General features: G+C 31.4%; 1 protein-coding gene across 1 annotated transcript in view; it reads right to left on the bottom strand.

Annotated features, from left to right (window-relative positions):
• LOC110991774 overlaps positions 1-12,299 on the bottom strand; it is a 134,571-nt gene extending 122,272 nt beyond the window's left edge. Inside the window, exon 1 of the mRNA XM_022257262.2 lies at positions 12,110-12,299. Within this exon, the coding sequence (XP_022112954.2) occupies positions 12,110-12,167 (58 nt within the window). The 5' untranslated portion in view covers positions 12,168-12,299. The remainder of the gene's footprint in view (positions 1-12,109) is intronic.
• Between the last annotated feature and the right edge of the window lie 1,329 nt (positions 12,300-13,628).

Here is a 13,628-nt window from a genome sequence, read left to right as displayed (position 1 = left end):
ACTAACTGTATACACGATGACATAACAGGCCCACAGGTGGACAATAATAAGTGAGGACACGTCGATCACTGTGCATTAATTGGATTTGTGACACATCCCAATGTAACGAGTACAGAGCACAGACATCGAAAGCATTTGTAGGCACATTATATGATATCAGTAATAAATGTAGAAGATAAAAAGGGCGGAAGCAGCGAAATTTCTGAAGAAATAAACTTATTGGGCAACTGTTGATTTAGTTTTATACAAAGTATTAGTTTACTTTTCCAATTATTAACTTTAAAATTAATTAACCACTTTATACAACAAGATTAAATCATCATTGATTGTGTTTAAATAACCCTTGATCTCTCCTGATTACTACCGTGGAAGCTAACCCATGGCTGTGTATAGATATTTCTAGATTAACTTAAAAGCCTTTCGACGTGATTATTTCGTGTTTGCTTCAACCATAACTTGCTATTGAACGTACACGCTTACGTACCTACGTTTAACTTATATTTAGTTTTAATTCGTGTATATTCATTCAATATGTTATTAAATAAAATCTGTGTCACATCCTAAAATAAGAAATAAAACAGTCTTTATTATTATTTGTAATAAATACATCATGACAGTCATCGTTGGTGATTTATTATTATTCATTATTGTATATTTAAAAATATATTATAATAAGATTATAATTATATATATCTATTAAATGTAACACAATTAATTATATTAATATACAATTACAAACTAAAAATATATCTAATAACTAACCTTAAAATTTAATGATTAAAAAATATTATTAAAAGGAGTTCCTTTAGGCAAGGTTCCGAAGATACTAGCAGCGTTCCCTCTTTGAATAGCTAGACTAATTCTTTGTGCAAGGTAGCTGCCAGCTCTTCGTTCTCCTGTGATGTCGACTAACCTTTTTGATAATTCCCTAAAAAGCTTTAATGCGCTAGGACCCCACGGACCAAGGGTCTCGACACCGAATGGGACAAAATCATATACAGAGCCTAGACCCCTGTATTTGCAGACTTTAGCTTTTTCAGCCGCATCACAAGCCGCACCAGCTCTCTTGTTAGTTCCATGAAGATTGGAAGGGGCCAGTGTGTCTGAACAGGTGGCATCCCATACTAAAACCCGACCCATCTTCCATGGAATCAAACTCATACCGTCCGGTCTCTTGCCATCGTCTCTAGCAATTCCAGTCGGCTCAAGTAGATTAGGCACGTTGACGGTGGCAAGGGACCGATGTATGACATGATAGTCCGTGATGTCCTAGTTTGTCGACATCACTATATCTAGCACAACATATAAATACATTATATGTTGTGCTAGATAATTATATTTTCCTAATCCGGTTAAGAAATTATAGACTATAAAATTAATTTGTGTCTAACTGAAATCAAATCAAATCGAAAATAATTTATTCATGTAGGTAACATAATGTACACTTATGAACGTCAAAAAAAGGAAATATTAATTGCTTCTAATTTTACATTTACTGCCAGTTCTCAAGTCAAGGGCGTAGAACGTAAGAGAAGAACGGGCAAAAATCTCTCCGCCACTCTTTTTAATCGCCAAGTTTTTTCTTTTACAATAAGTTATCAAAAAAACAGTACTGCATTTTTATTAGTTGTATTGACGACATTGTATGTATATATAACCTAGTGTTCATGTATCGAGTTTGCAATATTGTTTATATTACCTTTCATACTAGCAGCGCAAAGATGACTATTGGAGCTATGTAACTACAAATGTACCGAAATTGTTTTGTTACTCCTAAACATTGATTGTTTAATTATATTTTCCATTATCATTTAGCCAGCTTTTCTTCCGAAATTCTTAATTGCTCTGAAGAGAGGTCGTTCATCTAAAGAGGGCACAGTGTTTGCGGAGTACGGAGGGCCGGTAATCCCTCGCTCGCTCATTTGCTAAAAGCTAAACTAATAGCACACTTTGCGCACTGATTTACACCCAGTCCGTCGGCTTCGGCCGAGATTAATGTTACAAATAAACGTTTAATCGCCTTAAACCCGTCAACTTGACAAAGATAACCATTGATTTCACTTGCGCTTATTACAGTGTTATTTAAGAGGGGCAATAGGAGGTTTTTGTTAGTAGCTACATCGTAGAGCGCACATTTCCTCACCTGTACATGAAGCGAACGTTCGGATTGCAAGCTAGCGTACGTAAAATAATTTAATATAAAATCATTAAAATATGAAGCATTCACGCATGTAGAATTGTTTTCAATCGTTATCCATTATTAAAAACGTCGTCATTTTATTTATACACAGTGAACTTTTTTTACATTGAAAATACATTTAGTATGTCTGAGTATAAGTATTTTCCAAAGGGCTACCTATGAAGAAAGTATAGAGATTTTCAATAACTCTGAATTGTCCTCTATAATACTTTTAACCATATAAGTAGGATTATCTGAATACAGTTTTTTTTGTACGTAAACGACAAGTGCATAGGTAGTGTATTCGTCAAGCACTGCATTTTATATGCGTTCATATTGTCACATACAACGCACCCAAATAAAAAAAATGTAGGGAGTAAAGCACTCGTGGAGTAATGAATTGTTTAAATTCCTTATATTGTCGTGATGGTACAGATGAAGTAGTCATTGTCCCAAGAGCCCTCCTCTTCTCGAGTACGGAGGGTTGCCTCTCTTAGACTGTTGCTTCATCCCGGCTCTACTGTTTGTCTTCAATCTCTCGTATTTGTTGTCGATTCTTCGGTTCTTTACAATCTCTTGAGTGTTCTTAGAGTTTGATTTATTTTCTAATCTCGGTCGTATTTGCCCAGATGATTGTACCCCTCAAAAACACTTGTTTAATACAATTTTAGTGGATTAGATTATAGCGACGATATTGAGACATTGTTATTTAAAAGAAAACTGTGTTACTAGCCGAAAGTGCATTCATTTATTACCACAATTTAGTTTTTACAGTAAAAAGTTTTTTACATTGATTCACTAGAATTATTTCTAGGTAAAATAAGTGTTAATATAACACTTAATATTTTACAGTAAATATAACTCTTTAATGGATTAATGTATTTTTTTGACATTGACATTTGACATTTACTTAAGGAATTAAAACCAAACATTAATTAAACATGTTTTGACGATGTCCGCTAAGTACTTCTATGTTAACGGAGATTTTATCTAAAACAACACGTTACTGTCGGACGGACAAGGCCTTTGTACAATGGCCTTAACTTCAAATCCTGTTAAATGATAGGATAAGGATCAAATATTGTTGAATATATTTGGATTCTTGTTTGTTAATATCTATATTATGTTGCTGTGGAACACGTCAGAGAGTTATCGAGGCACAATCAGCGTTCGCTGCAGACGCCATATTGAAATTGGAAATTATCATTAGAATGACCAAATATTATGCATAAATATAAATATCTAGGAAACCTGTGAACAGATGGACTACAAGTATATCTATATATATCTGAGTTATTTTGTTTAGCTCGCTTATCCCAGTCTCTAAATAAAAGATTATTTTAAGGATAATCCATTTTCAAGGATAGGAATATAATAGGATATACCGAGCCTACAGAACGATTTAAATAATATATATATAATATACGAACTGGTGCTCAATATAGTTATGGCATTAAAAAGTATTTTACAAATTAACATAAAACCTTCGTCAAATTGAATGTTATTATTCTTCACTTATTAAATTGTTATATTTCAAAAATTCACGGATTACAGTGAGATTTGTTGAATTTCATATTTCTTTGTGTTTTGTTACGTTTTTAATAATAATTAATAATTTTTATTTAAGACATTCATATGCAGATCTACTTAAAAGCCCAGGGCCCCAAGTCTCCACTGAAAACACTTTTCACATGTGCATCTATAACGGGGAACTTTTTCACACCACGATTTCAGAATCCTTCGATGCATGCAGGTGTATTCATGATGTTTTTGTTCACCTATGGTGTAAGTGATAGTTGTAAGAAAAGAATGGTGCATAGACCTGCTGCTCTTTGAACTAAAAAATAAAATTTAAGATACCTAGTTCCTTTTAATATATATACTTTGTAATCTAATAAAACTTTATTTAATATAAAATACTGAATTAGTCGAATTTACTATCAAACAATAATTAGAGAATTATCACTGAATATGCAAGAGTCTCGTTAAACGTAAATAAATCAATAAAGTTTTTTATTAATTTGACGAATATTTAAATGATCCTAATACTTGGGATTGATTTGCTCCAGTTCAAACAATTTGTTTGACTCGAAACTTGACGATTAAAAAGAGTGGCGGGGAGTTTCTTGCCAGTTCTTGTTGCCGCTCTACGCCCTTGACTACCGAACTGGCAGTAGTATCTTTTCTGGTGACGTTCATTAGTGTACTTGTTTACCTATATGACTAAAGTTATTTTGAGTTTGTGCTTAATATTATTTTTTAAATATTAATAAAAACACTCCCACCTTAACAGGTGACCCTAAATAGACTCGTGTCAATAGTGAACAATAAATGAATAAACTTTACAGACGAATAAAAAAAAACAAACATATGAAATTACATAATAAAAAGTACAAGAAACTAACTAACTACTATGGGCACTAACAAATAATAGAACTTTTGCCAGTTCACTCAACGGACAATGAAAAAGGTACATTAACCTTTGTAATTCGTTAAGTAAATTAATACACCGAATCATATTTCGTGCCCTTTTCAGAAGGTTAGTCCTAGCTGTGGGCACATTAAGTAACGGCAGACGATGTCGCTTTCTGACGTACCCATCAGGTACATTAAAACTTATTGTCAGCATAAAATATATGATAATACAAACAAACATATTTTATACTGACTAAAATTGAAAATGTTTCACAGCAGAGTGACAACTTAAGCCTTTAGAAGCTTACAAGATGGCGTAGCACAACTTGTACTATTTCAATGCAATCTCATCCAAACCGAGTATGAATATTTATCGAAATTTTCACATTCATAGGAAAAATTTCAGGTATAGGGCTTGTGCTGGTCAGATTTGCATGAAAATAATGTTGTCTGAATCAGTTAAGAGAATAGAAAGATGTTCCCTTTGGTATGTAAAGTGAGCTTTGTAGCATCGTCTCCGATATCAAGACATTAAACTTGGTGATACTTGCAATCGATGTGGTCATTTGACGGCATTTGTTTTTAGTTATATAATATAGACTAATAGGAAAATGTATTACTTAATTCCGCCAAAAACGGTAAACTTGCAATATTTTAGCAATATTGCGGCTTCTTCAAGATCAAGTAACACCACAAAAAAATTTACTCATTAATTATGAAAATAACACAATTTTTTTATTAGATTACATATTATGGGGTTTGCGACGGACTGCGATTCGTATATCTATCTAAAACATACATACATAACAAACATACTACATATAAAAATATCGTTAATAAAAATATATATAACATTTTATTTGATCCCAATTACATACAATATTTTTCTATATAACTATTAGCTATTTACTGAGTGGTTATTGGAAAGTTGTTTTATAAGTCATTTTATGAATTTCCAACCATTAAACGAAATAACAAGAGTAAGCAGTAATTGTGTATAAGTCAATCTTCAGTAGTACTATATTATATAGATAAGTTAACTCAACTATTGGTTAAATATCGTAACTATTAGTCAAAAATCAGCAAAATGTGTTTTTTGATCGGTGGTTAGAGTCAAAAAAAGTTAACTACTAAGTATAGGAGGGTTAAACAAGATGGCCGCTGGTTGTTCATATAGCTGTTTGTTACAGAAATCAAGCTATGATAAATACGTTTATTAAAGAAAAAGCAAAATAATTAAATGAAATGTGGTGAAAAGTCAAAATAACTTTATTCAAATACGTAAACAAGTACACTTATTAACGTCAGAAAAGAAGTTAAATAAATTAGAAATTTACATTTACTACCAGTTCATTTATTTATTATTATAAAAAATGTGAAAAAAATTACGTATGTTGGACTTAGTTCATAAACAAGTATAATTAATGTTTCCCTCAACTCGTCTCTCGTTTGTTCTTGTAATTACTCAGCGAAGTTTCTTAGATTCTTACCAACTCTTAACCCTCATTTAACAATTCTACACGCCACCTGAAGCTTTCAAGATATACCTTTTTTTCTTTTTAACTATGATACGTAAAATATTTTATTTATCTCAAATTAAATCTAGAGTCTAGGCGGTAAATTTTCAAACTAAATGTACTAACTTTGATACATATATGACAAATCCTATTCCAGTTATAGTCATGACTACTATTACTAATATTGCTAAGGTGTGGTGACCACAGACAAGAGATGGAGACGTCACACGGGTTCCAGCTCATTGAATCGGTTGACGGCTGACACCGCCTGGAGTTATTTGTATCTGAGCCAATATCGCCATCGTATTCAATATTATTTTTTGTATTAAAATTTATCTTTGTAGGAAACAAATTGCAGTTGTTGTAGCATTAAAAGCAATATCAGGTAAATAATAATTCTAAATTAAAATAACTGATTAGCAAAACTATTTTTCAAACAAGTTATGTAAATCTAGAAAATCTAAACAAATAAACTAACAGATTTACAATACACGTCTAATATTGATTTTTATTTAGTGAATTGTTTGTTTATATTATGTACTGTATTTCAAAGAGCATAACAGTATTTGATCAATTATTATTCTTTGTATTGCCTGTTATAGTCAATCATGCCATAGCCCACAGACTTCATATATCTAAAGTTACATATATATAAAGATATATGAAACCTTATTATTATATTGGAATGAAATCACACGACGCGCGACGCCTCAAATGTGTTGTATGAGTAAATAATAATACTTCAAAGAGTTTGCATATAAGCAAATGAATTGACACGCAATTCTCTAACTTAAAATATTTTAAAATACAAAGTATAACACGCTTTTGCTGTTAAAAATATCAGTTGTTATTACAAATACGATTTGAAAATACGGAATGAATTTGGATTATAACGAGCTACATAATATTCTTGTCTCTCATTATCCTTCTAAGTATCCGGACGGCATATACGATTTATTACGTCACTACTCTACTCGGCGTAACATACTAATTCATTATAAAATAATCTTAAGAAGTTTAGCGTGTATCGGTTGATTTGTGAAAGGATTATTTGTAATATTTATTATATTTACTAATAAAAAAATTAAATTTATTAAAACACTACAACGTTTAATTCCTAATTAAAGTCTTTAAATCTAATAATTCGATGCAATATGAATGAAAGTCGAAAATGAATTGTTCCATAGACTATGGTAATTTAAAATAACTTTTTTTCTTAAAACTTTTCTTTCTAGTATTACCATTCAGGTATTTTTATAATTACGTTTATATTTCTAGAGCCAAACTTAAGAAAAGAGTTTTGAACACCTCAGTTTAGAAAACTGTTGAAGTCACGTCGACACAGTTTCTGAGCAAGTTCCGAGTGTTGGTATCTTAGTGGTGACGGATACAAGAGGCACAATAAGTCTTATCAGAGCTTCTAAGTTTAATATTACATTTGTATAGGCTAGTTGTTCTTTGTATGCGTCGTTTTATACGCTAACGTTTATACTATGTATTGCTTTAATTGTACTTATTGGTCTACATAAATGTAAATAACCAAATACACGGTATAATTGGTGTGCCCTGTACCCCATATAGGTACAGGACACATACATTTGAGATTGCTCTCATTGAAATAGAATTAAATTTTTATCAATATTACAACTAATGTTGAAATTTCATCAAATCATATTAACCCAAAATATTTATTTATTACTTTATATTTTAAGTAATTTAAATATTTTGGAATCTAAATGGAAAGTTAAATTAAATCTATCTGAATCTACAGGCTTTGCATTCGTAGAGAACGCATTGTTTCATTTATTTCATCCCTACTTCTATTAATGAGATATATCAGACGCTATAACTCAATAAAACCAGATTATCAAGATATAATAATCTTCCAACACAGCTATCACCATATCAACTTCTCCGCGACCCGTTGTCAATAAATAAGTTTATCGCAAATGTTTTGGACGCTACTATAGATTACCGCCGAGGCCAACCTCGCCCGGCATAACTTAATCAGAACATGTCAACTCTATGTAAAACCAATAAGATATAGAGCAATATTTTATGTTAAGTTTTACAAACATCGCTGGAGTCCGCAGGGAAATTATCTTAACAGTTTGCGAGAACATAATGCTGTTATTGTTCGCTCTAACAACTCTCCGATATCGATTGCGTCTATACTACATTACAGCCGATAGTTGTAAAGTGTATTATTATGTATTAGTAAATAGGGCTTTTATTTTATGAATAACCAAACACGAGAGTTCTGTGATAATGTATTGGCTCTCGATATTTAGGTAAAATTATTATCAATGTTTTTTTAGATAAATAAAATTCTAGGTGTATATCAGATTTTCCCGTTGGGAGACAAAGTTCAATTAACGGTAAATATGAACATTAGTTGATGTTATGTTAATTTCATTGAATTTTTTTTTGAAGTGAAACGTCTCTATATGCTGAGGATATTTTTTACGGAAGGTCACGAAGATGTGCAGCGTTTTTGTCGAAGAAAAGGGAGAGAGCGATAGAGACTGATTAAGATTAAGTGAGAAAGGGAGATCGAGAAAAAAATAGACGTTATTGGTTTATGTATTCATTACGCACTTTTTTATAACATGTGTCTTTAATAAGACATCATACATAAGCCTAACTTAAGAATCGAATCATTTACGTCTAACAAAAGGATATATTGTGTTATACAACTTCAGTGTATAACTCAATAAACTCTAAGTCACAATGTTCCTTAGGCTGGACCAAACTCCATGACGACAGAAAAGTCAAGGAGCCTCCGATTCCTTGATCTTTATTCTTTATAGAGAAGTAATCACCCTTCTGTAGTCATACGTCATCAATTTTTAAAGCTTAACCGTGCTGGTATTTGTTTGGGTTTTATTTAAACATACAAAAAAATACAACATCAAACAAACAAACGCAAATATAACACGGAGTTTGCTAATAATAATATCTATTAATATTACTATTACTGTTATTACTCTTAATTATTTTTGTAAGCTATATATGAATTGTTTATGTAAAGCGTTCTCGTATCTCTACACATTAATTAACGTAACATACACAACTTTGTGTTTGTCTATCCTGTTAGTGTTGTGTTATACGATGATTTGTAATAAATATTTGTATGATTGAACAGTTTTAATTATCCCAATTTTCACTGCGGCTATACGGTTGAAGGAAGCCGTGAATATAGTTTATAATTTAATTCATAATATCATTTAATTATAACAAACGTGAAACCGAATAAAGAACGGCAACAATAAAGTTGGGAAAATTATCTCGATTATTTAGATTTAGATTAGAAAAATTAATAGAAGTAATTGTAGGAGGCAGTTGAAGAATAGAAGTTTTTTATTTCTGGTTAAACGTAATTTTATCTAAAGATTTAGCCTCAATTTTTTATCATATATTTCATTTTATAGATCCAAAGTTCTCATCGGCTTTCCGTATCGTCCGACCTGTCATATTCCTTTACAAATATGTATTTGAATGAACGGAATTAACACTTATACTGTTAACAATGAACTAGTGAAATAGCATAAAGAAAAAAGCACTGGCATAATGGCATGCCACTAACACACAGTTGTAACAAACTCTGGGCAGTTTAACGTAGCGCGTTAATAAATAAAGTTCGAGTAGAACCGGTTCTGTTTAGCTGTCGGGAGGAAATGAAAGTATAATAAACGTGGATTCGTTTCATTTGTAAATGTCCTCGCGACCCGGGCTCTGCCCGGGCAGTTGGGACACTTAAGGGTTTAAAATGGACACGTTTTAATTTATCATAACATAAAGGATTTTAAATCAACTACGAGTGGAAATATGCTACGTAATCTAGACGGAGTTTAAATTTTATTATACGTATAAATAGAATTAGTAATTTTTATGTAAACTAGCTCATACTAGCGTAGTCTTTAGCTTTTTCAAATAAAGAGATACATGAGTACATTAAAACGGTGCAATTTGACACATTTTGTTAATGAATAAGTGTAATATTTGTACATTGTTAATATTATTTGTGCTACCTACTAAAATACACAACGTTTTCGGTCTGAGCTGGATTTCTCTGTCTGTTTCGTGAGCATTTTCTTTAACAGGCAACACACGCCGTTTTCTCATTGGGTCTACGCCATGCCGGTTGGCTCACGATTATTCCATCCACGCGGGAGCGATTGTTAAATTTGCACATAGAAGTCCAATGGTACACAGCTGGGGTTAGACCCTACAATCTTAGAGATAAGAGTCACACGCTGACTAAGACTACACTACTATGCTATCTATTAGCATCGATTTAAATGAACTGTTACACAGCTTCTACTATTACTATATTACTTTTCGAAACTATTACTTGCTATGTTTTGTGTGTTAAAATTGATTTAACGTATCTAGAAGTTTTTTTCTATATAGGTACATTACGTTTTAACTTCTATGTAATTGTTTTTAATTATTATTGACTATGTAAGTAAATATAGTATATTTAAATAAATTCCTAGCTGTTACATTTTTTTTTATTAAATTACACATAATAACGAAAGAGTTCTTAGCATTTATATATAAAAAGTACATTTTACGGAATTTCATTAAACGTAAGACATTTTGTGGCTCAACTTAACATTATGGAGCTCACTCCGAGCTAAAAGTACAAGAATATAACTTCTTTAATATTCATAAAAATATTTAAACTGACGGGAGCGCTCTTGCAGTTCTTAAATTCGTTTGCGAAACTTTGCATTCTTTAAAATTCAACTGAAAAGGGTTCAACTCACTTTTCATAATTCAGACATAAAATTGTTGCTAAAATTATTAATTGTTGCGAGAACTTATTACAAGAGTCAAATTTTAATTAAAACGATTGAATTGGCCGGCGCGGAATTAACAGGCCAGTAACACGAATACAAATTAAATTTACACTACTTCTGAACGTCACCAAAATAGCAATAATTTAATACCCCTCTTGCCACCGCCGTTCGTGTGCCTCATATCAATTGGTTTCATATAAATGGAATAAATTTTTGTTTCATGTAATGGCATTCTTAAAGCAACATCTCTGATGAAAATGGCAGGAAATATAATATTTTAACAATTGATTTTACATTATTTTGTTATTAATATTTAATTATTTCTAAATTTTTAGTTATAAATATAAGAATGTATCGTTATTCCTGGTTGACATTATCTGTGATAAATAGTTGATAGTAATTACTAAAACTTTAAAACCCGTGAATCTTGTTTTTTTAGATTTTAGTTTATATTATTATTTTTATATTATATTAGATTAAGATTCTATCTGGGTTCTATGTACTTCTTACACTTTACCCATTATATTTCTTTTTTTAGTTTTTTCTCTGGGTTACCTGGAAGAGATCGCTTCTTAGCTATATGGCCGCCTGTTGCGTTTTTGTATAAATCTAATGAAGTGTGAATAAATAAAATTCTATAGGATCGCATAACATTAAAAATTCCAGGAGAGAATTTCACCCTTCGTATCTTCAACAAAATTGATCGTTATTATCAATAAAAATTGAGTTTGTGTGTAAGCACAGAACAAATGCCATCACAAAAAATCCGCGACTCTTTGAAATTCGCATTTTACGTTTTATGAAGAAAAAATAATCTTGTGTTGTGCTTTTAAAATTATTTATTAGTATATAGGTACCAATTTATATATAAAATACTGAACTGGTTTCATGCATTGTAGATTGTGACTTAAAATATAATGATCTCTGGTTTATGCAGTATTAACTTAAAAAAATAGTATCTATATAACGTATATTAATTTTTAAATGTCTCTTTTACACTGGACTTTTTTAATATAATGTAATGTGAATTAATTTGTAATAGGTTTGGATTTCTTTATAATATTATATAGAATTGACGTTCATATAACGTTATTAAAAATATAGAATACTTTCTTAAAACACGTACCATTATTAGTTTTTTAAATATCCAAATATATATTTTTTAATTATAACGTTTAACGAGTAATACTCACCATCAAGTAAAAACAGCAGGCGAAATATGAGGTGACAAATCCTTCTCATCTTGATCATTACTGAAACAACACTAAACAACAATACGGTTCCACACAACACGACAGTTACACGAAACAGCTGAGTATTGTTACAAATTTGTTACGAAATAACGCAAACGTAAAGCAGTACAATGGCGTGTACGCGCTACGCTCGTTCGGCGGCGACTGCCGTAGTTCGTAGACAACGCGTAGACCGTAGCTTGTAGCCCGTAGCAAGCACTTGAAACCTGCTAAGACATATTTTAGCGGATTTAATATAAATAAATATTCACATTTACCTGAAACAAAATATTATTTTGACACAATTGACCATCTTAAAGTCTTTTAATATTTTTTTTTTGTTTATTATGTAAGAAGTACTGACAGCAAAACAAGTACTTGTTCAGTATTTTAACAATTTTACTAAAAACTCACTCTATTAGAAACAGCCTATAAAAGCCTTATTAGAGCAGTGTATTAGCGTAGCTCGTGTGTGCTCATTATGAGCGAGTCGATGCATTATTTCGTATAATAAAGTTAGCGCCGTGTGCAGCGAGCAGTTCGTTAGATTGTGCGACATTCTCCAGAGATTCAAAACCTAGTATAGTATTTGTTACTAATTGGATGTTTGATGGGTCAGTTTGTAGTATAATTTTTCAAGAAAGACTGAAGAAAGATTTTCACAAACTAAAGTAATAAAACATTTTGCTTATTTTTAGGACATCTTTGAAATAACGTAACATTTCTCATAATATATGTATATGAAATTACTTAATAATAAATAATGTTTGTAAAGATAAATACAGGTAATGCTTAAATCATAACATCCTCAGTTTAGGTAATTTAGTTCTTCACTAAGCATTTATTCTTCTTGACTTTTTTATTCATTATTATTATGAAAATTCTACTGCACGGCATTTTAGTAATAATTATTGTCTTAAAAATCTATAAACTCTAAAGGAAGGTAATATATATTCATTATAACTCTGCAATACCTGGTTTTCCAATTATAAACTATAATCGTTCATTTCGGGTCTTTGTAATTGTTAACGTCACTCAAATGTCATATAAACATTTCCTGTCCTTATATTACTATGGTGTGGCGAGTGTAGATGGTAGGTCCGTGTTGGCAGACCTGCTTATATGTTTCTGGATCAATCAAAATACGCCTGAAAAGGTAAGAGTGTCGTAAACAACGAGTGTATAAGTAACACTGAAGATGTTAAGAAAATTAAAAACAGCTTAATGTAGAAAGTTGGAAATACTTTTATTGTTTCCGAAATAATCCCCGTTCCTCTCTACACATCGTCATATTCGATGGAACCACAGAGAAAAGCAGTAGGCCCTTCTTCCGTTGGGGTCTCTTCGTACGCTATTACCGCATCTTCAGGCATCGCAAAAGCGAATACCTCGAATATTATATTTAGTTCTATGAAATAAATGAAAGTCGCAGGGGGCCAGGTCAGGACTGTATGGCTGTATGTATTATCAGTCCCTTTTG

The sequence above is a fragment of the Pieris rapae genome, chromosome 13 (assembly GCF_905147795.1).
Source record: "Pieris rapae chromosome 13, ilPieRapa1.1, whole genome shotgun sequence".
Lineage (NCBI taxonomy): Eukaryota > Metazoa > Arthropoda > Insecta > Lepidoptera > Pieridae > Pieris > Pieris rapae.
Note: the sequence above shows the minus strand (reverse complement) of the source record. Positions and strands in the feature narration are given on the sequence as shown.